Source organism: Rhipicephalus sanguineus, chromosome 7 (genome assembly GCF_013339695.2).
Source record: "Rhipicephalus sanguineus isolate Rsan-2018 chromosome 7, BIME_Rsan_1.4, whole genome shotgun sequence".
Classification (NCBI taxonomy): domain Eukaryota; kingdom Metazoa; phylum Arthropoda; class Arachnida; order Ixodida; family Ixodidae; genus Rhipicephalus; species Rhipicephalus sanguineus.
The window spans coordinates 32,389,937-32,416,127 of NC_051182.1; the positions used below are offsets into that span (position 1 = coordinate 32,389,937).

Consider the following 26,191-nt stretch of genomic DNA (forward strand, 5'->3'; position numbering starts at 1 on the left):
TGTATGACATGTCAGTGCAAGCAGCGTCCCGCAGACGCTTTCTCGCCGCTTCTTGCAGACACACTCAACCATTGATTGTGGATGGCGCAGCACTCCGAACTGGACCTGGTCGGGCCTAGTGAGCCGCAAAAACCAGTGGAGCGCTGGATGAGAGGGCTCCGCTCCACCCGCAGTAACCAAGCAGCCTTACTTTAATAAAGTTGATTCTCTCTCTCTCTCTTTCTCACACACGCAAAATTCTGGACATGCTGTTTAGTTCGCACCTGTAAAGGAACGTAATTGCCGTCACGTTTACCACACATATATATTGTACGCAATAGCTATGACTGTGTAATGACCACGAGAAGAACGTTCTTGGTCAAGCTTCGAAAGGTGTTCGTATGCAGCGAGAGAAAGCAGTAAGCCCATTCGATGTCACACAGGCCTTTAATCCTCCCCACACGATCAGGCCCCAGTCTGCTTCACGCTGGACGGGACAGAACTGTCCTTCCAGGCCCGTCACCGCGTCACACCTGTGGGGTCTCTGTCGCCGCACCAGAAGTTGCTGCGGGCACTGTTACTGTGGGTGTTCTGATCACCGCCTCCGGAACACTGTAGTTTTCTTGTGCTTTGGCGAAGTTCAGAAAGATGTCGTCGAGGGTGTTCTCCCCGACCAGGACGTGTTCGAGCTGGAAGCTCTTCTGCAGTTCCGCCAACTTGGTGAACAGATCGCTCCAAGGAATTCGCTCAGCCAGGTGATAGCTGAGCAAGTTCTGGATGACAAGGAACATATATTCAGAGACCACACGCGTGCAATAAAGAAAATGTAAAAATTTCGTCGGCCATGTAAAAAGCATTTCTCGGCTAAAAAAAACTGTCACAACAGAACCATCAACGGGGGCAATGTATAGTCGCGAACAATATATCAGTGGCATGGAACACTGAAATTACTTCTTAAAGGTCACAGCGGCTAAATGCAGTGAGCAAGCGCAACAATGTCCATAACACTAAACGCTCAAGCGGAAATGTTTCACTGGCAGTTCCATACGTTAAATTCATATCAGTACATTACGAATAATCGTTGAACAAACATGAATTCGATGTCATTCATATTCAATATGAGCTATTGTGAGCTCATACTGCTCACAATAGTACCTGAAATTATAGCTGACTATGACCCTAACTAATGGCTTTTAATTTAAGTTTCTCTGAGCCATCTCTATTGCGTAATTTACGCAGCTGATAGTCCACACCGCACAATAGAAGCAAGCGCGCTGAAACGAGCGGACGAAGTACAACTTTTCACGTAGGGAACAATGTGGTCCACTGCGAGAACTGTGATATTGGGGATGTTGTCAAGACTGCGCAGCACGTGTACGAAGAACGAGCAGGAGTTCCGACTTTTATGCAAAGGACGTTAAGGCCGCCTACTTGCGCGTATTCTTGGACTGTATTTGCCGCATCTTGCAGCGCGTCCTGTACTGGACGTCTTGGGGAGCACTTTGGCAACGTCGTCAGCGAATACAGCATGTCGCAGGTTTGGAACGGTAGCTAACAGCGGCGGTGATTTAGCCACGACGGTGTTCAAAATATCTGGGACAATGCCGAACCTTGCGGCGGGCCTTTGCCCTGTAGCTTGATGGTGCCACCGCGAAGTGAGCCTAATCTTATGGTTGTCATTCTCTCTGTTAGCAAGGTATTAGCATAGTTGTAAACTAATCGTCAGCAACGGTAGGTGGCGAGGTTATCTCGCATTAGGTCATGCGAGATGTTAAGAAAGGGAAAATAGACAACCACCCGTTTGTAGCACGAAGCCACAAGGAACCATAAGGAAGTTGTCGATGAATTCGCCCTCGCGCTGCCAATTGCTAGCTTCCTGGTTAGCTCAATTGGTAGAGCGACCGCCCCGGAAAGGCGTTGGTCCCGGGTTCGAATCCCGGACCAGGACGAATTTTTCGGCAACTAAGGGGGTTTATTTCTGAGAAATCCGTACGGATTTTCTTGTGGCTTCGTGCTACAAACGGGTGGTTGTCTATTTTCCCTTTCTTAACCCTTCCGTCACCTTGCGGGATCCCGCAGAACTGATTTGCAACATGCGAAATGTTATCGAATGCTCCGTGGATGTCCAAGGCAAGTGGGGCTCTGATTTGCGCAGCACTGGGCCTATTCATGACTCCTTTAATCGGGAAAATATGTGTTGCGTGGACAGATCGGCCCGGCACCCAAACAGCGTGTCTGGGAAGAAGCCTCGGACTGGACATCAAACACCTGCCGAAGCAAACGCTCTTTCCGGAGTGCTTTCGTGATTCCGAAGGGAGCTGGTTTAGAAAGTGTTGAGTTTGATATGTTAATGTTCGTACGAAACGTGTATGTTTTGTAAATGTGTCGGAAACTGTAGCTGTAGGTTCCTCCGCAGGCAGTTGACGGGGAAAGACCAGCATAAATATTCATGAAGACGACGCGCTGGAAATTGTGCGTAAAAAAAAAAAAAAAGAAATCAAGCCACGGAATACCTGGTGGGCTTCTCTGAGTCGGACTCCGGCGAAGAGCCCCAGCACCGCTTGATTGAGCCTCGGTGCGTCTGCTGCAGCAGTGTGTTTGAGCAACAGCTCGAGTCGGTAGCCTTGGCCGAATTTTTGACGAAGGTGCTGAACCGTGCCCAGGCACAACATGCGACCTCCGACCATGATGGTGAGCCGGTCGCAAGAGAATTCGCACTCGTCCATGCTGCACGCATTTCGAGATGCTAGAATTAAAAGACGCCATAATCATCACCACTTAGCTTATGTCCGTTGCCGGACGAAGGCCTCTGCCAATGATTTCCAATCCAGCCTGCACTGCGCGAAGTGATTCCATTTCCTGCCTGAAAGTTTCTTAATTTCGTCGCTAACATGTATCATCTGCCGTCCTCAGCCGCGCTTCCCATTTCTTGGCATCCATTCCGGTGTTATAACTGGCGGCAATCGGTTATCTTTCCGTCCCATAAAGTGGCCTACCCATGCCTGTTTTTTCCTTCTTATATCAACTAGGATATTAACATTTACTAGCACGTCATTCTCAGAATGACAATAGCCGGGCAGGTCATTCTGAAAGCTGTGGTCTCTGGCAATGCGTGGATGCCAGTTTTGTTTGGCATTGTACTGTATTGGTGGGAATAAATTAATAATAATAATAATAATAATAATAATAATAATAATAATAATAATAATAATAATAATAATAATAATAATAATAATAATAATAATAATAATAATAATAATAATAATAATAATAATAATAATGTTATTGGTGCGACGGTAATAACCTTTCTCTGAATACCTCGAAGACAAAATTCATGTCTATCACTCGCAAAACATCTAGCGTGTCATTTCAATACTCTGTCAATTCTGTGCCGTTATGCAAGGTTTATGAAATCAGTGATCTTGGTGTTGTTGTTGACAGCGCGTTAAACTTTTCTTCTCACGTTAAGCGTGCTGCTATGCGGGGCCTTCGTTCTCTCGGATGTGTTTGTAGAATATCTCGAGAATTCAGGTCTCCCATGGCCCTACACAAATTGTACACGGCAATATGTCTTCCGCAACTTGAGTATGCGTCCGTGATATGGAATGGCATTGCTCAATCCAGCGGTAACACCATTGAACGAGTCCAGAAAAAATTCCTCAGCATATATAACGATCGCTTTGCTAAAAATGACTCTGGATCTCGTTCAAGTACTGCTGAATTATTATCACTGCCATCACTTCACTGCCGACGAAATCGCTCTGATCTCTTATTTCTTTACAAGCTAGTACACGGTATCATATCCTGCCCTGTACTTCTCAATTGTGTAAATTTTCGAATTCCGCGTAAGTTAACCAGAGAGAACAGACCGTTTCATGTACCTGCCTGCTTCTTCCAACACTCTACCGTTCACAGAATACAAAGTCTCTATAATGTTAATTTTCTTGATCTTGACGTTTTTCATGGCCCACAATCATTGTTTTTATCCGAGCTTTGCACTGTTTTGGCAGAGTGTGGCACAATGTACAAAGTCTTCCCTTCTCAGTCTTTCCACGTAGTTGTATATATATGCAATCCAATTTTTTATGCCCCGTCAATATTTCTCGTGTTGTCTTATTTTACTCCTCCCCTTTTGTGTTCATTTCTCTTTGTCTACGTGTTTTTGCTCTTTTTATTTCTGAAAACTGTCTGTATTGTATTGTTTATTTTTATTGTTTTTTTTTTGCGTGCGCCAGCACAAAGGCCTTACGGTTGTTCCTGGGCACGTTAAATAAATCATTGATTGATTGATTGATTGATTATTATTATTATTATTATTATTATTATTATTATTATTATTATTATTATTATTATTATTATTATTATTATTATTATTAGTCGGGATGCATGCTTGCTATGCTCCTGCCCGTTTTTCGGTAAGCAGCAGTTTTTCCGCTGTGAAAGTTGTTCTAAACGTGTTCATGCGAAGTGTGTAACCTGGCCTGATGAAGAGCTGCAACTTCTGAAGTCTGGATCGCGCTCATTTTGCTGCAATTTATGTGATCTGAGCAGTTCTTCTGGTAAGCCTAACGAAGACAACTCGGCGGCGTCCAGCGATGAGCCCTGCAGCTGCTCTCAAACCGGTTCCCTCTCCACGTGTGCCCCTACGGGTGGTGACCTCGCCGGGCTGCGCCGCCTCCTCCTCGACGCGTTGGAGGGAATCTCGTTCCTCAGCGACGAGGTATCCCAACTACGCGAAGAAAACGAGCGCCTCCGCAAGGATCATTCCCGCGGTGTTGAACAACAAGCCCGTGTGGTCGCCTCCCTTCGTGCAGAGGTCCGCTTCCTGCGTGAGGAGCTGACGCGCCGCACGGCCGCCGTGTCAGTGAAGGCACCTGTGATCCCTCCAGAGCAGGTGACCGTTGGCCGATCTGTGACCTCCAAGCAACCTGCGTACTCTGAACAACCTCTGTCCAAAATTCTTTCATCTTCGAATTCGCCGCCATGTGACGTAGACACGTCCGAGCGTGTCAGTGTGATGCCTGCGACAGCCTCTTCTGCAGCGGTAACTGAGGGTGTAAGAAAGAAGAAACCCGCCTCGTTTGGAGCATTGAAGACATCCACTATATCTGTAGCTCAGCGGCCACAACGGCCACAACGGCCAAAGGCCATTTTTGTTACGAAGCTGAGCCCGGACACCACTGCTGCTGACATCAAAAAACATATTGCTTCATTCGATATGTCTCCCATTTCCTGCCGGCGACTTCAAACAAGATTCCAGTCATATTCTTCATTCTATATCGAAGTTGACGTGGAAACGCTACAACGCCTGAATGACCCTTCGATGTGGCCCCTCGGATGCCTCTTCAAGCCATTTCGTGGGGAGCTGCGCGATGACATGCTTCATCCCTCTGAGCAAGTGACTGGAAACGAAAATGCCGTGTAACGTAGACATATTCTACCAAAATGCTCGGGGTCTGCGTACCAAGACACGGGAGTTTTTCTCTAATGTTCTTTCGTCTTGTTTTCCTATTATCGCTATTTCTGAAACCTGGCTCGGCACTGAAATTCTCTCATCGGACTTTTTTCCCCCGACTTACACCACCTTCCGCCGTGACCGAGATTTCAGTGAAACCAAACAGAAAGGCGGTGGCGTGCTGATTGCCATTGACAATTCACTGAAATCCGTTAGACGGAAAGACCTAGAAACTATCGAAGAATCGATCTGGCTAGAAATCAACCTTGAGCGCCGTGAAAAATTGTTGATTGGATGCTTCTATTTACCGCCCAGCATTTCCCCTGCCTCGTTTCACGATGTCATGTCTTCTATTGAACTTGTGATATCTTCTCATAGTGGGCACAGAATTATTGTTCTTGGGGATTTCAATGCACCTGGAATTGACTGGAGCACGCTTACCTTTTCTCATTACAATCATTTCACAGAGAAAAAGTGCAGCCTGCTCTTGGACTTTCTGGCGTTTAATTCCCTAGTGCAACATAATTCAGTCGTCAATTCCAGTGGCAACGTCTTAGACCTGTGTGTGTCAAACGATCAACCCCTTGAAGTTTCCCGCTCCAACATCTCTCTTGTACGTCCGGACAAATTCCACCCACCACTTAACGTAAGATTATCTGCATCAGCCGAAACAACGAGCTACAACAGTTACGTAAACAAATCTCCAAGATTTGCGTTCAAGCGAGGTGATTACACGGGCCTCTATCATCACTTGTCCACCGTTGAGTGGTCACAGGTTACTGACAAACCTAATGTTGATGACCAGGTTGATCGGTTTACGGAGCTTGTACTGAGCAGCATGCTTAATTTTATTCCCCAGTATACACCTAAACAACGTAAATATCCCCACTGGTTCTCATCTGAACTTATCAGTGCACTGAAGCATAAAGATCACGCACACAGGAAATCTAAATGTTCTCCATCCAGCGAGTGGAACGAAGAGTTCAGCTTTTTTCGAACTCTCTCTAAACGCCTATATAAACGGGATCATAGTTCGTACATTCAATTCTTAGAAAAAAGCGCCTCTGACAGGCCGGCTGAGTTTTGGAAGTATGTGCGTAAACGGTCTAGCAAAAGCGGAGAGTCCTTCAGACTACTAGACTCAAATGGGGTAGAAGTGCACGCCGTCGCTGACTGTTTTGCCACACATTTCTCATCCGTTTATAAGGCCTCAGACTCCAGCACTGATATCAGACAACAGCCCAAGGCAGTTAGCTCATCCAGTGCTTTGTCGCTGGATGAAAATCTTATCAGCGAATGCATTAAGCGCTTAAAACCATCCTTATCATGTGGCCCAGATGGCATCCCCTCCGCCATACTAAAAGCATATGGCACTATATCTGTCCCAGTACTGACTACGATATTTAATAACTGCCTGGACACTTCCACATTTCCTAGCATGTGGAAAACTGCTCGTGTTTTCCCAGTATTTAAGTCGGGCTCTAAGACAGATGTTTCTAATTATCGCCCGATTTCTCTACTATGTGCCACATCAAAGATCTTCGAACTGGCTCTTCACAAAATATTGTCTTTTAGTGTGAAAAACTCACTGATTCCAAATCAACATGGTTTTCTTGCTGGCCGCTCAACTACCACAAATCTTGCTAGTTTCATGACGCAGATCTCCACACCTATTTCTCAGAGAGGACAGGTTGACGTAATCTACTGTGACCTGAGCAAGGCTTTTGACGTAGTCAGCCACACACTGATTATGGTTAAACTTGCGAACTTTGACGTTGACTTGTCGATTGTGAATCTCTTGCACAGCTATCTGCTCAATAGATCTTGTTATGTTGCCGTAAATGGCCAAACCTCTTCTTTGTATAAAGTGACTAGTGGGGTCCCTCAAGGGTCGGTATTAGGCCCACTCCTATTTTTAACTTACGTTAATGATGTTTCTTTTGCCATTCGTAATTCTTCTTTCCTCTTGTATGCCGATGACATCAAGATATTTAAGGAAATTCATTCAGTTAACGACTGTCGCTTGTTGCAGTCAGATTTGTGTTCTTTTTCCGAATGGTGCAACGGCAATAACCTTTCTCTAAATACCTCAAAGACAAAATTCATGTCTATCACTCGCAAAACATCTAGCGTGTCATTTCAATACTTTGTCAATTCTGTGCCGTTATGCAAGGTTTATGAAATCAGTGATCTTGGTGTTGTTGTTGACAGCGCGTTAAACTTTTCTTCTCACGTTAAGCGTGCTGCTATGCGGGGCCTTCGTTCTCTCGGATGTGTTTGTAGAATATCTCGAGAATTCAGGTCTCCCATGGCCCTACACAAATTGTACACGGCAATATGTCTTCCGCAACTTGAGTATGCGTCCGTGATATGGAATGGCATTGCTCAATCCAGCGGTAACACCATTGAACGAGTCCAGAAAAAATTCCTCAGCATATATAACCATCGCTTTGCTAAAAATGACTCTGGATCTCGTTCAAATACTGCTGAGTCATTATCACTGCCATCACTTCACTGCCGACGAAATCGTTCTGATCTCTTATTTCTCTACAAGCTAGTCCACGGTTTCATATCCTGCCCTGTACTTCTCAATTGTGTTAATTTTCGAATTCCGCGTAAGTTAACCAGAGAGAACAGGACCGTTTCATGTACCCGCCTGCTTCTTCCAACACTCTACCGTTCACAGAATACAAAGTCTTTATAATATTAATTTTCTTGATCTTGACGTTTTTCATAGTCCACAATCACTGTTTTTATCCGAGCTTTGCACTGTTTTGACATAGTATGGCACAGTGTACAAAGTCTTCCCTTCTCCGTCTTTCCGCATAGTTGTATATGTGCAATCTAATTTTTTATTCCCCTTCAATATTTCTCATATTGTCTTATTTTACTCCTCCCCTTTAGTGTTCATTTCTCTTTGTCTACGTGTTTTTGCTCTTTTTATTTCTGAAGACTGTCTGTGTTGTATTGTTTATTTTTATTGATTTTATTTTTGCGTGCGCCTGCACAAAGACCTCACGGTTGTTCCTGGGCACGTTAAATAAATGATTGATTGATTGATTGATTATTATTATTATTATTATTATTATTATTATTATTATTATTATTATTATTATTATTATTATTATTATTATTATTATTATTATTATTATTATTATTATTATTATTTGAAAAAAACTTGGAGGACGCTTGAGCTTCGCCTTTAAGAATAGAACGCGATAGCGTAATCGGGCCCTGTGCGCACCATGCCAACAAAGAAACGAACGACTGTGCGCGTAAGATCGGCCGTTTCAAACTTCCACTTCTCAAAAATAGCGTTATTGCACGACATGGCTCAACACAGAATAATATAATTAGTCGTTTGACCACGAATGAATTCAGGGCCAGTAAACGCGTTTTCATTCTTCGGCGGCTAAACATTTCTAAACTTTTTTACTGCACAGCCGAGGTTTGCCCATCTCATATTTTCAATCGATTTTAGGTAGGATATCTCTCGGGATATCTCTCTCTTTCTCTCTCTCTCTCAAACACACACACACTCTCTCTCTTTACCAATATAAGCTATTCGAAATGCATTTCTTCAAATCATACAATGCTTCTTTTTAATGACGGCGCTGTTTATGCTCGGAGAAAGTCCGTTAGTCACGAACAAAAATTGTCATCATAAAGAACCGGCACGCGCTCTCTTCGTCCTCTTCTTCAAGTTCTGCTTCGTTCTCAGAACACGTGCGCCGATTTGTTCGGCGTGGCATGCAATAACTCTGATGGGCGAGAGAACGAGTACAGAGAGAGGGGATAGAAATATATATATATATATATATATATATATATATATATATATATATATATATATATATATATATATATATATATATATATATATTGCAACGGGTATGAGCCGAGCTAGAAGAAGAGGAAGAAGACGTGAGCTGGTTGAGCCTACCGACGCCATCATTACCTGACCATCAACCTCGCCCTGTAAATAAACATAATTCAACCGTACCCGTAACAGTTTGTGGTGGAGGTGCGGGGTACTTCGATCAAGACGACGGAGCCGCTGCCACTAGGTCTACGCCGAAGCCGACGCCTCGCTCGACTACCTCCGACACTACCGGGGATCCCGATGTCCAACAACGGTGACCAACAGTCGTCTCCGACTCCTCCGGCGCGGACAACCGGTGCCTGGATGCGTCAGATGGAGCCACGCCCTTTCTCTGGCAAATCCGGCGAGGACGTGGAGGAATGGCTCATCCACTACAAGCGTGTAAGCAAGTGTAACGGCTGGAACCCCACTGCTCAGCTGGAGCATGTAGTTCTCTTCCTGACAGACACTGCGCTGGTGTGGTTTGAGAACCACGAAGAATCATTGACAACCTGGGACCGCTTCGCTACTGAAATCACCGAGTGCTTCGGAGATTCTACCACGAAAAGGAAGCGGGCGGAGCAGACATTGCTTCAGCGTGCACAAGTGCCAGGTGAGACTTGTACTACGTATATAGAGGCTATCCTGAAGTTGTGTAAGACAGTGAATCCTCGAATGTCCGAAGAGGACAAAGTTGGGCACCTTCTCAAAGGTATTGCCGAGGATGTATATAACTACTTGATTGCCAAGGAGAGTCTCACCTCTGTCGCTGATGTCATCAAGCATTGCCGCACATTTGAGACCTTGAAGCTACGCCGCATCACGCCTAAGTTCGGCAGGTTAGCAAATGTTGCGACTGTAGCAAGCGTTGATGACAGCTACAGTGTTCAATTTGACTTTGCGGCAATTGTAAGACAAATTGTCCGCGAAGAACTCGAAAGGCACATCAAATCGGCGGATGTCGAACAACCTGGTTGTGCTTTTAACCAACCGCACGAACCTGCATCCGCTGTATCCACATTGTCGGCCATGTCAGGCGGCGCAGACTTTCGCGCCGACCAGCTGCGACAGCACCGAAGTTCAGTTCCCAATGACATGACGCACGACCAACGCACTCGTAGGGATACGACCACGAATCGGCACCCCGAAGATCGTGTTTTCTACACGCAGCGTCCCAGAGCTCATCCCGAAGCCTACAACGCCGGTCGCCCATCGCCTGTCTGCTACAACTGTGGTGCCGTAGGTCACATCTCTCGTTTTTGTCGCCGGCGCCGCGAGACAAGATACGGCCCACCACCGACTTGGCCTAACCTTGAACAAGGAATTTATGACGATCATTGGCCGACAGAACCTCGGGCAGCAAACACCACAGGCTTGCCACCCAGGAATACCTTCCGTCAGTACAACAGAAGGAGTGACTCGCCAGCTTCAGACCGTAGCCTTACGCCACCGACCAGACGCCAACGCCGTTCACCGTCGCCACGGCGACGTTCTACGTCACCACCGCCGTCGGGAAACTAGCCGGCGCGGCCGATGGAGGTAAGGTCGCCGGCCAGTCTCCGTCTCTGCGAACTACTCCTCTTCCTATTATGATGGTCAAGAACAAAGTGTGTGTGTTAATTGATAGTGTACCTGCCACTGCGTTAGTAGATACTGGTGCTACGGTTTCCGTCATGTGTGTGACATTCAAAGAAAGGCTGGGTCGGAAAGTTATGTTCCCATGGAATGGTAGTGTGACATTTCGTGGTGTCAGTGGAGAGTGCCTTGTTCCCCTCGGTATTTGTGTGGCAAGTGTCTTATTCGGCGAGCAAGAACTCATAACGGAATTTCTTATCCTACCACGGTGCACTCATGATGTGATTCTCGGGATCGACTTTCTTCAGGACTGTGGTGCTTCCGTTAACTGTGGCACAGGGGAAATTACGTTGAATAGCGCGCTTCTTTCTACTCTTGCGGACACATCCTTACCAGAGAAAAACTATTTTGTCGTATCGAACGATTCGCTTATAGCGCCGTGGTCCCTATCGCGTGTTCCTGTTCATGTTGCTGCTTCCGACCTTTCATCGTTCGACGCGCAAATCCAACCATTTGCCACGGGTTGCGTGAAGAAAGATGTACTTGTGCCGCGTTCTCTCGTGACAGTTGTGAATGGCGCCTCAAATTTGTGGGCTTTCAATTGTTCTTCGGTGCCTGCTATTCTTCCCCGCGATATGAAGCTCGCTAAATTTGACGAAGTGACTTACAGCTCTATCACAGTTTTAAGCGAGGAGGAGCAGTCTCAAACAAGCGACCCCCAACGAAGCAGTTCCGAAGAACAGGTCTTACGGATGATCAGCAAGTCGCTGCCCTCACATGAACGCCACGCTCTTGCACGAGTCCTTCTGACACATCTTTCTGTGTTCGATTTCACACAAGGTGATACGGAGGCTTCACTGCCACGTTCTCGTGTTCACCACAGAATTGACACCGGATCTGCACACCCCATTCGTCAAAAGCCTTACCGCGTGTCTTCGACGGAAAGGACAGTTATAGCTGAACAGGTGACCGACATGTTACGGAAGGGTGTTGTAAAAGAGTCATCTAGTCCGTGGGCAGCACCAGTGATCTTAGTAAAGAAGAAGGATGGATCTTGGCGGTTCTGTGTTGACTACAGAAAACTAAACGCGGTCACCAAAAAGGATGTGTATCCGCTACCTAGAATTGATGATGTCATCGACTGCCTACATTCCGCTGCCTACTTTTCGTCGCTGGATTTGCGATCAGGGTATTGGCAGATACCCATGCACCCAAATGACAAGGAGAAAACGGCCTTCGTGACGCCCGACGGCCTATATGAATTTAATGTTATGCCGTTCGGCCTTTGTAATGCGCCAGCAACGTTCGAACGATTTATGGACACTATACTTCGCGGACTTAAATGGGAAATTTGTTTGTGCTACCTCGATGATGTGGTGATTTTTGGCAGCACATTGAACGAGCACAACAGACGCCTCAGTCTTGTTCTGGATTGCGTGGAAAAGGCCGGCTTGATCTTAAACTCAAAGAAATGTCGTTTCGGTGAAACGGAGACATTAGTACTTGGGCATCTCGTTGATAAAAACGGTGTGAGGCCAGACCCACGCAAGATCGAGGCTGTCAGCTCTTTCGAACCACCTAAGTCCTTGCGGGAGCTGCGGAGCTTCTTGGGCTTATGCTCGTATTTTCGTCGCTTCGTTCCAAGGTTCGCAGACGTGGTGCATCCCCTAACATGTCTTCTCCAAAAAGACGTCCCTTTCAACTGGACTTCCGCTTGCGACGATGCGTTCCGACAGCTAAAGTTTCTGCTAACGTCGGGGCCCATATTGCGTCACTTCGATGCGTCCTCGCCGACGGAAGTGCACGCTGATGCTAGTGGCATCGGCATCGGTGCCGTACTGGTGCAGCGTCATCAAGGAGCAGAACACGTAGTGGCTTATGCCAGCCGCTCTTTCAGTAAGGCTGAGCGAAATTATACCGTGACGGAACAAGAATGCTTGGCAGCTGTTTTCGCAGTACACAAATTTCGACCTTATATCTACGGACGCCCGTTCACAATCGTCACCGACCACCACGCTTTATGCTGGCTGGTGAATCTCCGTGACCCAAGTGGACGGCTTGCGCGTTGGGCTCTTCGACTACAGGAGTACGACTTCGTCATCTCGTACAAGTCTGGACGTCACCACGCAGATGCAGACTGTCTCTCCCGCCTTCCTCTGACGACGACCGAGTGTGACGAAGACAGTTTTGATGACTGCTTTGCCCCCATTTCCTCCACATTCCCAGACTCGACGACTTTCAAGACAGAACAAAAAAATGATATTGCTTTGGAACCACTATTCGTCGCTGCAACGCGTCCCGGAGCCACCGGTCGCTTTCGTGTCCGTGAGGGCCTGCTTTACAAGACGAATTATTCGGCTAAAGGCGCACGCTTCCTTCTGGTCGTGCCACGGAGTCTGCGATTGGAAATACTGAGAGCCATGCACGACGAAGCAACCGCTGGTCATTTGGGGTTCATCAGAACTTTGAACCGGATACAGGAGCGATTTTACTGGCCCAGAATGCGAGACACAGTCAAACACTATGTCGCAAGTTGCGAACAGTGTCAACGCTACAAGCGCCCTCCGACTTCTCCGCCGGGTCTACTCCAACCACTATCACCGCCTCGTCTACCATTTGAACAAGTGGGTATTGATCTTCTAGGCCCATTTCCACGATCATCTAACGACAATCGATGGGTGATAGTATGTGTCGACCATCTGACTCGTTACGCAGAAACGGCGGCCATACCATCTTCGACAGCTGCGTGCGTTGCAATGTTTTTGCTTCGATTTATCATTCTTCGGCATGGTCCTCCCCGTGTGATCATTAGTGATCGTGGTCGTCAGTTCGTCGCGGACGCCGTAGAAGAACTGGTTCGTCTGTGCAATTCGCAGTTCCGTCATTCATCGCCTTATCACCCTCAGACGAATGGGCTTGTAGAGCGTACGAACAGAACTCTGACTAACATGTTGGCCATGTACGTATCTTCCGACCACAAAGACTGGGACGATGTTCTCCCCTTCATCACATATGCGTACAATACTGCAAAGCATGAGACGACCGATTACAGTCCATTTTACCTCCTTTATGCACGTCCACCGCTAAGCTGCATCGACACGATACTACCGTTTGACTTTCATAGCGACTACTCTGTCGCGCGAACGCTGTGTCTTGCCGAAGAAGCCCGGCGTATTGCTCGCCTTCGTACTGTGGCATCGCAGCAGCGATCGAAAGAACGCTATGACAGCCGCCATCAGACTGTCTCGTACTGCAAGGGAGACTTCGTGTGGTTGTGGACCCCGCAGCGTAAACGGGGCTTATGCGAAAGTTTTTAGCCCAGTACACGGGTCCATTCGTCATCGTTGATCGTTTGAGCGATTTGACGTACGTGGTGGCACGCTTGACGTCAGCTGGCCGTCGGTCAAGTCGGACCCAGCTGGTACATGTTGCCCGTCTCAAGCGGTTTCACCCTGCACATTCTCAGTGATTCAGACTCGCCCAGCGGGCTTCGTCTGGGAACCGGGGAATGCAACGGGTATGAGCCGAGCTAGAAGAAGAGGAAGAAGACGTGAGCTGGTTGAGCCTACCGACGCCATCATTACCTGACCATCAACCTCGCCCTGTAAATAAACATAATTCAACCGTACCCGTAACAATATATATATATATATAATGTATGTATATGTGTGTGTATCTCTATATATATGCCCTCTGCGTGGGAGCCCAGTGTTCTACCTCAGAGCCATGCCAGTGCTTGAAAATCCTTTGCAAAATGTAATGACCCTTTTGCAGGCTTGATGTCTGGAAGGAACCACATTTCCATATATAATGTAGTGTGGTGGAAGAGTAAAATAACAACCAGGCGTCACACAACGCGAATTCTGTAACCAGGCGTCACACGACGCAAATTGCGCAACGAGAGCGTTGTTCAATGCTTCCAACCCATTACAAAGGGATCTGCCATTAATTCTTCATCGTCATCAGCCACAGCATCAACAAAGTGAACATAATGTCTTACAGGTATTTAGCGGGTACCATAGTTCTCCGCATAATGACGACAAATTGCATACTGGCTCCTTCCCTACATAACATAAATTATGATGATTTATAGCGTAGTGGGTTCCTCGCATTGCACTTCTATTGGTTGCCAAGGAAGCCCATAAGGCTCCCATGATCCATTTTCTCAAGGTCTCAATAAAGTTAGTTCCCTCTCTCTATCAATCTTTCTCTCGTTAACGTATGTTATAAAGCGTGGTGGAGAGAGTTCAATAACGACCGGGCGTCACACAATGCGAATTACGAAACTAGTGGGTCTTTTAAAGCTTCCAACCCATTACAAAGGGCTCAGCCATAATTATTCATCGTCAACCGTCGCATCAACAAAGTGCACATGATGCCTTACAGATGGTACCTCGGTTCTCAGCAGAATGACGAATAATGTCGTGGTGGGTGCTTCCCAACTTCACAAAAATTATGACTTGTGGCATGGTGGGTAGGTTGCTAGTGTACTTGTATTAGTAGCCACAAGAGAGTTTATAACGGGCTCTAGAAATGCCGCTCTTCCAGCTTTCGCTGTGACTGTGCCGCGCTATCCACGCAGGCCTGTTTTTTTTTTGTTTTTTTTTTGCTGTGACACTTACATCTGGTAGTAATTTTTTTTGGTACCTTCATTGCATGTGCTTCCCACTCCTCTATGTAGGTCTACACCATCTCGTTTGTATCGTATTTCTATTCATGCATGTGCCGCTGGTCGCGGATACGATCACAACAGTATTCGAACGGTACAACACGGGTTACCGAAGTATTCTCACTGGACGTGTGCCTTTTAGCGCATCATGCATGTCATAAGTAGGGATAAAAAACTCGCGAACACGGCTTGTCGTTGGAGCCGACGTTTCGACAAGCGGACACATGTCTTCTTCAAGACTTCAAGGTTGCAACTTGCAGCCTTGAAGAAGGCAAGCCCACTTGTCGATGCGTCGGCTCCGGCGACATTCCATGTTCGAGAATTTTTCATCTCGTCAAGATTCCATCTTTCCCTCAGCTTCTGCCTTTCTTTTTGGATTTTGTTACATGCGCGTTTTTCTCGTTTAAAACCCAAATAAATTTGTACTTTCGCGAGAGCTCTTGTGGTCTCTGTAGGAATAGACTCTTTGGTCGGCGGTCGGGATGCGCCATGAATCTTTGATAAAAAGGAAAAGTACATAAGAAAGACCCGAAAAGTAAATATGCGTGATTAGACAAGGAACACTGATTAGCGCATCATTTCTACTGCTGCTTGTTCGGCCCTCACAAACGAAGGCTGTTGTGTTTCGCTTCTTTCCTGCCTCTTGACTTAAGTTATATCTAGAAGGAAGCGCCTTCACGTCATTCCAAGGGATCTCCCAAAGCTGCCATTTCAGCCTGCTATTTTCGCCTATAGGCTCTCTGTGGCGTCTGTGTCTATTGCTTTTACCAGGATGTGACGCTGTGCTCACTTGTGCGACGTGAGGACAAACGTGGTGCGCGAACGCTTCTTGATTTCCGAAATGGCGCGAGAGATCTTGTTGCGAGACACCACGTCCACACCGGCGTAAGGCTCGTCCAGGAAGATGAAAGGCTGCAGGCCCAAAAGCGCAGCACCGATGGACAGCTTCCGGCGGTTGCCTCCGCTGGCAGGCAGGGAAAAGGGTGTTCGAATAATGTCAATGGAATTCAAACATTGTTCGCAAAGGGACAGGCGTGGAGTACTGTGCTATAGGTACTTATCGTATCTAACATTTGCTGACAGGCTAGTTGGTGATGCCTAGTTCACGGGTAGAAAACAGCACAAACGAAACGAAACACGAGGAGGACACGGGACAGAGTGCTGACTTCAACTAACGGTTTATTTTTGGGTGAGCTTGCCTATTTATGAAACGCGTTTGTGGTAAGGGCTTCAGAGTTTTTCTTGTTCTGTTTTTTTTTTGAGATATCTTGTCTGATTTTGATGGTTTTTCATAAATAGGCAAGCTCACCCGAGAATAAACCGTCAGTTGAAGTCAGCACTATTTTCTGTGTCTTCCTTGTGTTTCGTATTGCTTGTGCTGTTTTTTACCTATGTACCACTTATCATCATTGGGGTCATTGCCATTTTTACATCCACTGAAGCACCAAGGACCCTCTCATCGATCTCTACCGGTCTTGCGCGAGCTGATTCCATTTAGTGCCTGCAAACTGCATACATTCGTCGCACCACTTCTCCACAATTTTCGACAGCGGGGTATGTCCAGATAAGATCGAACACGAGGTCCCGGTCACCATTCCAGATTTCGATAAAATTTACTGTAAGTCTAGGCATTACACCCAGAACAATGATTTGGAAGTTAGTTTCGCGAAAAAAATTTGTTCGCCTGAAAAAAAATATACATATTTTGGTCGCAAAAAACACTTTTCCGCCAATTTCGCGATTTCTGAATTTTGAGCACACCTAAGGGAAAAACGGTGCACTTCATGGTCACAATATTTATTCCCCTTAAAAAAACAATTGAAATACAATCTTATGAGTCTATTATTTCTCTTGCTTGTCGAAGCACTTTTGAAGGAAAAAAAAAACAAACTTGGCAAATTGCACAAAATACCTGTATGTCAGGAATTTATTGCTCTAAGCAAGTTAAAGTGGGGATAATAAAAATCGGTACATATTCACTTTGATACTTTCGCTCTCTTTTAAAATAACTTTCGTGGTTTTCTCACACTCCGTTTCACTCGGTAATTGGGCTGAAACGTAAGAGATTTACCAAAAACGCCGAAAATAGTTTTTCTCAGAACGCCATTTTTAATTTAAAAAATCCCTCTGGTTGAAGTAAAGGACGTCATCTACCATTCTGCATTAAAAAAAAAACGTTCCATTAGTTTCCAATTTCGCAGTGAGAGCCTGAGAAATTGGAAAATTTCGTTCCAATTTTGCAGTGAGAGCCTTCAATACAGCACGCATGTATTTTCCCCCCCTGCTGTTATGCCCGCAGCCGCAAAATATCGTGATAAACGCTCGACTTGCATTGAATATTCTATCTGCGGACGCACAACAACACAGTATTGTAAAAGCGGTTCTTTAATGAAGCAAAGGACTTGGACACGCTTCTTTTCACAGCCGGCTGACACAAGTGTTCTGGCGCGAGATGGAGAACAACTGCAGTTTGAGTTGTTCGACCATCAGAAGCACGTATGACAGCTTTCTTTAGATGTCAATGGCTTTCTTTTGTGTCATATGTTGCTCATAGAATGAACCTAATTATCTTTAGCCCATCAGAAGAGAGAAAGCAACACATGAGCGCACTACTGGAGGCGCTCACTGCGAAATTTCCCGGCAGAGTTTTCGTTGCATATTATGACATTTGTTGGCACTTAACAGCCTTTAACTTTCACATTGATGTATTCCTTCTCTCATTCGTCCTTTGAGCGCAGTCTGGCGCCCAAGCGGAGCTCATCCGCAGTCGAAGCGGCACTTATGTAATGGGAGCGCCCGCAGCATCGAGCGGCCGCTGCTGCGTGTTTGTCAAGCGGCTGATCGCAAGACAAAGCTTGCTGAACCATGCCACCTGGCTGCGCATTTGTTGCTCTGGAGCTACTGATTTGTGATTATGTCACGTACAAGTATTTTTAACAACTTATATCCGAGTTTCAGCACATAACGAACGACGTGGCCGCAAGGCTGGCTTGGTCACATTTGACGCACTATAACTTCTTACTCTTAGCAACCAAAATAATGCAACGTTTTTTTTTGTGCAGAATTGTAGATGACGTCCTTGGCTTCAATCAGAGGGATTTAAAAAAATGGCCTTTTTGAGAAAACTATTTTCAAAGTTCGGCGTTTTTGGTAAATCACTTACGTTTCAGCCCAATTATCGAGTGAAGCGGGGTGCGATAAAACCACGCAAATTATTTTAAAAGAAAGCAAAAGTATTAAAGTTAATATGTACCGATTTTTATTATCCTCACTTTAACTTGCTTAGAGCAGTAAAATCATGAAATACAGGTATTTTGTGCGATTTGCCAAGTTTGTGATCTTTTTCTTCTAAAGTGCTTCGGCAAGCAAGGAAAATATTAGACTCAAAAGATTGTATTTCACTTGTTCTTTGATGGGAATAAATATTGTGACCAAGAAGTGTACTGTTTGTCCCCTAGGTGCGCTAAAAATTCAGAAATCACGAAAATTGGCGGAAATGTGCTTTTTGCAGCCAAAATTTGTATATTTTTTTTTCAGGCGAACAAAATTTTATTTCGCAGAACTAACTACGAAACCGTTGTTCTGGATGTAATGCCTAGACCTACAGTAAATGTCATCAAAATCGAGAACGGTGACCGGGACCTCGTGTTCGATCTTATCTGGACACACCCAGCGCTTCCCTTAAACATTTATACCTATTGTGTCATTCTAATGGGCCACTGGTTATATTTCCAACGCACTATATTGTTTTCTTTCTTTTTTTAGCATTGGAAATATTTTTGCGCAATAATATTAAACGCCAATAACATTTGCTGGCAGGCTAGTTGGTGATGCATAGTTCATAGGTAAGCACAGCACGAATGAAACGAAACACAAGGAAGACACGGGAGGGACATAATGATGACTTCAACTAACCATGGTTATTTGAAGTCAGCACTCTGTCCCGTGTCTTCCTTGTGTTTCGTATCGTTTGTGCTGCGTTTACCTATGAATATGAAACACACTGAATTATTTTGCTGTAAATGTTTTGTTGCGTTGAAACAAATGATTTCGAAGCAATATTTCGAGCTATCGCAACGGTAGGCACATTCAGCGGCTTTTGTGCTAGTTCTGTACTTATTTATAACGTTTCCGTTCAACTCAATGAATATTGCATGCGCAAGTATTAAAAGCAATATGTATGAACACGATTGTCCAACTTGAGAAAGCCAAGGCAACCCAGAGTTATGTGAAAACTAGCCATTTGAAATGGAGAACAAGATAGCCTTTACAATGGCCCAATTGCTTCTGGTGAGGCTCACTCGAAACGTAACAAAAAACAAACAAAAAGCGGTATACAGCAATATATATATATATATATATATATATATATATATATATATATATATATATATATATATATATATATATATATATATATATATATATATATACATACATACATATATATATACATATATATATATATATAATTATTAATAACTTATGCCACATAACCTTTGTGCATGGTAATCTTCATGGGTTAAATCTATACGCAATTATTTGTTGGAAAATTTTGAGCTCAACGGGAGCCATCGTAAGAAACTTGGAGCAATTTCAGTCTGCACACCTGTACACTCCGCACTCTTTTGACGCGTGCTCTGTGAGGTCGACGACGGATAGGATGCCGTCCACCATGGGCTGCAGTTCCTTTTCAGGGATTCCTCGCAGCCGACCTACCAGGCGCAGGTATTCGTACGCGTTCAGCCGGTCCAGCAGGCCTCCCAGTTGGAAGCAGTAGCTTATCTGTGACTGCCACTGCGGACAACGGGTAAAACAAGAAGGCTAAAGTTACGCACATCATGGAGGCACACGCAGTAAACCATGTTGCACTCGTAAGACGGTTAGCGTGTCTATAACTAACAACCTTACATCTCAGAGAAATAGACGTTTTCGGGAATCAGAACACCCGTTCGATCAAGGCTTCCAATCGTCGAAAGACTCTCAGCGTTGAAAAAAAAGTCACAGTTTCGCCGCAAGGGCGAAGCAATGAATGCGATAGCAAGAAATTAATGCTATACGAAGTGAGGCTCGCCAGTGGATACTCTCAGTTTGAACAGCGTTCCTGTTGCAAAGGCGGCCGAAGCAGCGAAGGAAACTAGCGTGCTTCAACTGTCGAGCTGTGACACTTGATAGTTCGCGCTCATCTTCTGTTTGTTCGTTTAGCGGCGTCCCTTCAGCTCGAGTGACTTTCGTACGCTCGGTAACATGAGCGCGGACATCACGGTGAAAGCGTGAGACATTCCTCTTCCCCTCACCGCGAGAAAACCGCGCGAGCAGACAACGGAAGGGCAATGTTCTCGCTGCGCAAATATAAGAAGCGAGCGAGCTCGACGACGACTTTTAAATGCGCCCGTCGCGCTGCTAGCGCCATCTCGCTGGTAATGAAGAAAGCTTATTATCGCCTGCCGTCTGTGAGTCCGTCCAGCGGTAAAGGGTATGTATATAACGCTCGCCGTTAGCTACGTGGAGGATCTGCGTTTCGTGGCGTAGTGGATAGCGCCACTCGCTGCGGAACAAGAGGTCCCTGGTTCGATTCCGCGCTTCGGAAGCATTTTTCTGAATTATTTGTCTTTGGGGCTTTTATATATATATACATACTTATACATATACGGTGCATGACGGCGACGGCGACGGCAAAATCCAGCCGAGACTGTCCATATAATTGCTATCGCAATAAAAATAAAGGCTACCAATCAGGCAACACCTAAGTACGTCAGCACCGCAGGATAGAACACAGCACATATACACACAATGATGATTAATGCACACAAACACAGCAAGCATTACACCACATAGACAGACTGCTCGCTCTACACTGCCACACACCGACCAATTGGTATATGTTGTTACTTTAATTACGTGGAGCAAGGCTGCAACTGAGAAGAAACAAGAAGAGAAAGAAAGAACGCCACTCTTTCTCTTCTTTGGCGTTCTCTCGTTCTCTTCTTGTTTCTTCTCAGTTGCAGCCTTGCGCCACATATTTCACGTAATGATGTACCAACTAGCCCAACTTAACGTACTGGTATATATTGAGCGCGAGACCCCCACTCGAAAAGCTGGCGCCATCGTCGGCGTGGCGTCCTATAGGGAGGATCAAGTGGTCGCAGTGGCTGCATCGTCTGTTTTGGGGCGCCGCAGAGAGCTAAAGACGAAATTTTGGAATGCCCCCTGCGCTGCTTTTTTTTATTATAAGGGCGGGGGGAGATGTTTTTCCGCTTCCGGTGTGCACTTGACAACACTTGAAAGCAGCACTACAATACGCAGTCGCTGTCTTTGAAGACGTCTTACTTGGTAGGTCAGTGCTCGGAGCCTCAATACAGGAGGCACGCAACGGAGCCCGGTAACAGCCTTCACACTTGTCCGCAGAGTAAGAGGCTGCGTGAAACTTCGATTGCGAAACTTAGAAATTGTAAACAGCCAATTTGTGCAGCCCGCCCGTGCAGCCTGCACTTCCGAGAGGAAGATTTCTGCTTCGGAGTGGGGCTGCGATGTTCGGTGAGTAGCAGAAAGCGCTCACTGAGACGCCCACCGGTGTGCGCTGTCCGGATAATGACGGTTTTTTAGATGCGAAGCATCCTAAGGCAGCATCTTTTTCCATCCCTCCCGCGCTGGCCACACCCCCAATACCCCCAATGCGCATGCGCGTCCCCTCCCCCTCTCTCTCCTATGCCCCCCCCCCTCTCGCGCGCCTCATTTTTTCCTGCGCAACGCCGCGATGAGCGCCCTCCTACGCTCCCCCCTCTCGCGCGCCTCATTCTCTCCTGCGCAATGCCGTGATGAGCGCCCTCCTACACTCCCCCCTCTCGCGCGCCTGATTCTCTCCTGCGCAACGCCAGCATCAACGCCGCCACCGGTGTCAGCGTTAGCGCCAGCACAAGCACGCCACGGGAAGCGTCCACATCCCCACTGCGCATGCGCGTCCCCTCCCCCTCTCTCTTATCTCCTACGCTCCTCCTCTCACACCCCTCATTCTCTCCTGCGCAACGGCGCCGCCAGTGTCAGCGTTAGCGCCAGCACAAGCTCGCCACGGGAGGCGTCCACATCCCCACTGCGCATGCGCGTCCCCTCCCCCCTCTCTCATCTCCTACGCTTCCCCTCTCGCGCGCCTCATTCTCTCCTGGGCAACGCCGCGATGAGCGCCAGCGTCCCGCTGCTTCGCATCCACACATAGTTCCTCTTAGCGGGAGATGGTGTAATTTTTTCTCTCACAAACTGGCCTATATGTTGCCCCCCTAAATATCGCTTCGAGAGTTAGGTTGATTCACCCCCAAATTCAAGCTGGCATATCTTAACCCAATTTGTTTTCTACGGAACCGTATCGGAAAAGTGCCACGCCTTTTTCGTTACAGGCATGATTTTGTCACCAAAATTGCATGAGAACCCGGCAAAGAATGTCAGATTTTCGTTGCAGTCTCTACACCACGTTTTTACACCGCTCTGCACCTACGAACTAGCTGCTACAGTAACTTCTCTCTTTTGCACTGCGATTCCTAGCTCATGATGGTCCTTGTCTACTGCCGTCGTTCGGAGAACTAGTCCAGCGAACTTTGGTACGTGATAATTGTTGACCTGCACGTTGCACGATGCCACATGTTTCGCCTCGTAGTCTGCTTCACTTTCAACAGCAGCCGCGAAGTCTGCGGTCTTAAGCTTTGGTCTATCGAGGTTTTATACTGGCAAGTTCAGTGGGATGGAAAGGCAGTGGTAGCAATCCTTTTAAAAAGTTAAGGAGCCCTCGCCCTATCGGGAAAATGGGGGCAAGCGAATCTTTGCGCCTGCGTGCCGGACGCAAAGGGTAACTACATGTCATACTGTTCTGAGACATCCAGAATGATTAACCGTCAAATTTGCAACTGTCTGTCTGCTTCGAATTGTGGGTGTGCAGGCTCCGACTGCCACAATAGCACGCAGTGCGCATAGGTTAACAAATACAGGAGAACCAACACCACTGCAATCATTCTCAATTTCGTCATTCTTGGCGTATGCTTCGGGATGCAACTTGCGCTCATTGGCGTGTCAGGTTCAGTTCCGCCAGTGAATTCAGTCGAATATCATCACTCTGCGAAAATTATCAGCAGCAACTTCTTGGAAATCTCAAAACAACAAGTGGTTCTGTGCAGGGAAGACTTCAGTTATCCCACTTGATCAGATTGCCTGTCTCCCCTAGTGAAGAGGTTAATAATTTTAATTTCTATAACTGTCGTTCAATTAATGTGTCTAAGAATCTTGAGATGTCTGCAACTATGGAGAAAGTAATTGTGAAAGTATCGAGGAAATATCACGTGTCGGTTGTTCTTCAGGGTTTTCACACACATTTCTTGAAACACCCAGCACAATTAAGTAATTTTTGTATGAATATTGCCTAGTTGAGGTGACGCGGATTTTGCACCACAATCCTGCTTCTTGGCAACAGACATCCTGTGAAGAGCACCCATCACGTCATCATTGATACGGCTTGCCTCAGAACTCTTGTTCTTACCCGCCATTTGTTCCACATTTCAGATTACAGCAGACTCGATTACTCAAACTCGAAGTGAGCTCAAAGTTTAGTTTGAATTGTCAGAAGTATGAACTGTCACATGGAAGCATGCACATGACACGGGGCAACGTATGGGCTTAAGCCGCAATGAAATATAATTTAGATGGGAAATTGCAGACTGCTTTCTTGAAGCATGTGACTTTTAAAGGTTTCCTTTTCCATCAAGGGCAGCCAGTTTAGAGTCTTCCGAGGTGGTGAGAAACTTGCGTTTTTCAACGATGTGCTAAAAGTCACACTAGTCAGGTTCAGGCAGGTATTTGTTTTTATATTTCGCTGTTTCAAATATCTATGCATGGGAGTGGCAAATGTATCTAATATTTCGAGTGTGGACAAGCAGAAAGTATCAATTAGCCATGACACAGATCAAGTTAGGCGGACTTAGAACATAGCAGGCCAACCAAAAATTTCAAATTTGTTTGAGATTATAAAACATCCTGAATTTTAACTATTGCGTATCTGCCCAATTTCTTTTTTTTACAAAGAATGACAGGCAATGTTGTTGACTTTAACGAGAGAGCTTCAAGAAAATTGTAAAAGTCCTCTTTAAAGCCATTTTAAAACCAGAATACTTTTGACAATCCACATGCATTCCAGCTAAATTATCTAGCATAACGTTCCGAGGCAAAGCCATGAAGATCATTTCAAAATAAGAGCACGCAAACCTGAGTCTATATCCATCAAGTTTTATTCTCATTTTGAATGTCTATTGCAGTAAGTTCCTGAAGGGACGTTTTTCATTTTCTTGGTATGCACTGTTAACGCTCTCCACACACCGGAGTCAGACAACACGTATAAAATACTTCACTTTGATTTTGAAGTTTTCATCTCTGAGCATTAGCAAGCCAGCCCCACAGTAGTGGACATTATCCCGACGATTCAACACAGTTCTATTGAGTTTGGGAACTCTATGTCCTGTGTGCAGCCTAAATCGTAGAAATCGCTGTCGGGGTCACTGGAGGATAATTCACTCATTGTTGCTTACGTACACCACGAGCAGATGACGGATCTGCCGCTAGTACTTCACAAGTTGCTACCTCCCTGTCACGTCACACTGCGGTGACACGTCACTGAGAAGCCGCCCCCTCGATATCGAAACCGAAAGTGTTTTTTTAAGGTAGCGGTATTAAAAATATATTCGATGAATTTCCAGGCACCACAATCACCTTTTCAGGGTTCTCGACACCACTGTTTTTGTTTAGAGGACAAGCCGAAAATATTTCAAATTCGTGTCAGTACTCCTTTAGAGTTCTTTTCACTGCATAGTGAAATAAAATACTCGTGCGGTTGCATTTCACATGTTCTTTGTTGGTAAATGGTAGTGTGACCAAGAAGTGTACCCTTTTGGTCATTAAAGGCCAACTCCGGCGATTTTTCGAGGTCGATGGATCTCAATGAAATTCGCTGGGTACGTTCCTTTGCACGTTTCCGTCATTTATGCCAAATTACAGGCTTGAGACATGCGCAGATTGTTTGCAAATGAATTTTAGAGATTGTCTGCAAACGCCCTCCTGGCTTCCCACAATTATTGGCAACATTGCGTCTGTGACATCAGTATTGGGAAGGCGGCGGAAGTGACGCAGCCGAGGGCACCGCTAACTTCGGGGCTTCGGCCGCTACAGCGAGCGTCTGCTGTGCACAAGGCGACAGACAGCGTTGGTTTGGCCGGCGCTTCGCTGGTCGTCCCGGCTGTTACAGTTTTCATACACCGCGCCGACGTGACCGGCATGCCTTGCACGACTTCCGGTTCGTTGGTAACAACGTCTACGTCATACGTAGACAGTACACTCGGTTGGGTTTCGGTTTCGGTGTTGCACTTTCTCGCTTATTTAAAATTATTCTCTAATTTGCCGAGTATTTCTGCTATCGGGCCCGTAACAGGAGCGTCTCCGGAACATAAAAGCACCATTACTTTGACATGGCCAAAAAATCGCCGGGGTTGGCCTTTAAGCGTGCTCAAAGTTCAGTAAGTAAGTGCGGTAAAGTGTTTTCGGTGGACGAAGTGCATTTTTAGGCAATTTTTTTCCCCAAAAACTAACTTCAGTATCATTGTTCTGTGTCCAAAACCTGCGC

At 46.0% G+C, this 26,191-nt stretch overlaps 1 protein-coding gene and 1 non-coding gene across 2 annotated transcripts in view; one reads left to right on the top strand and one right to left on the bottom strand.

Annotated features, from left to right (window-relative positions):
- Window positions 1–323: 323 nt before the first annotated feature.
- LOC119398596 (retinal-specific phospholipid-transporting ATPase ABCA4-like) overlaps window positions 324–26,191 on the bottom strand; it is a 99,022-nt gene continuing 73,154 nt past the window's right edge. Inside the window, exons 14-17 of the mRNA XM_049417359.1 lie at window positions 20,150–20,337; window positions 16,331–16,504; window positions 2,493–2,706; window positions 324–752 (exon numbers count right to left, since the gene is read on the bottom strand). Of these exons, the coding sequence (XP_049273316.1) occupies window positions 507–752; window positions 2,493–2,706; window positions 16,331–16,504; window positions 20,150–20,337 (822 nt within the window). The 3' untranslated portion in view covers window positions 324–506. The remainder of the gene's footprint in view (window positions 753–2,492; window positions 2,707–16,330; window positions 16,505–20,149; window positions 20,338–26,191) is intronic.
- Trnas-gga (transfer RNA serine (anticodon GGA)) lies at window positions 1,854–1,927 on the top strand. Its single transcript has one exon. It is a non-coding gene; the product is annotated as a tRNA-Ser (tRNA).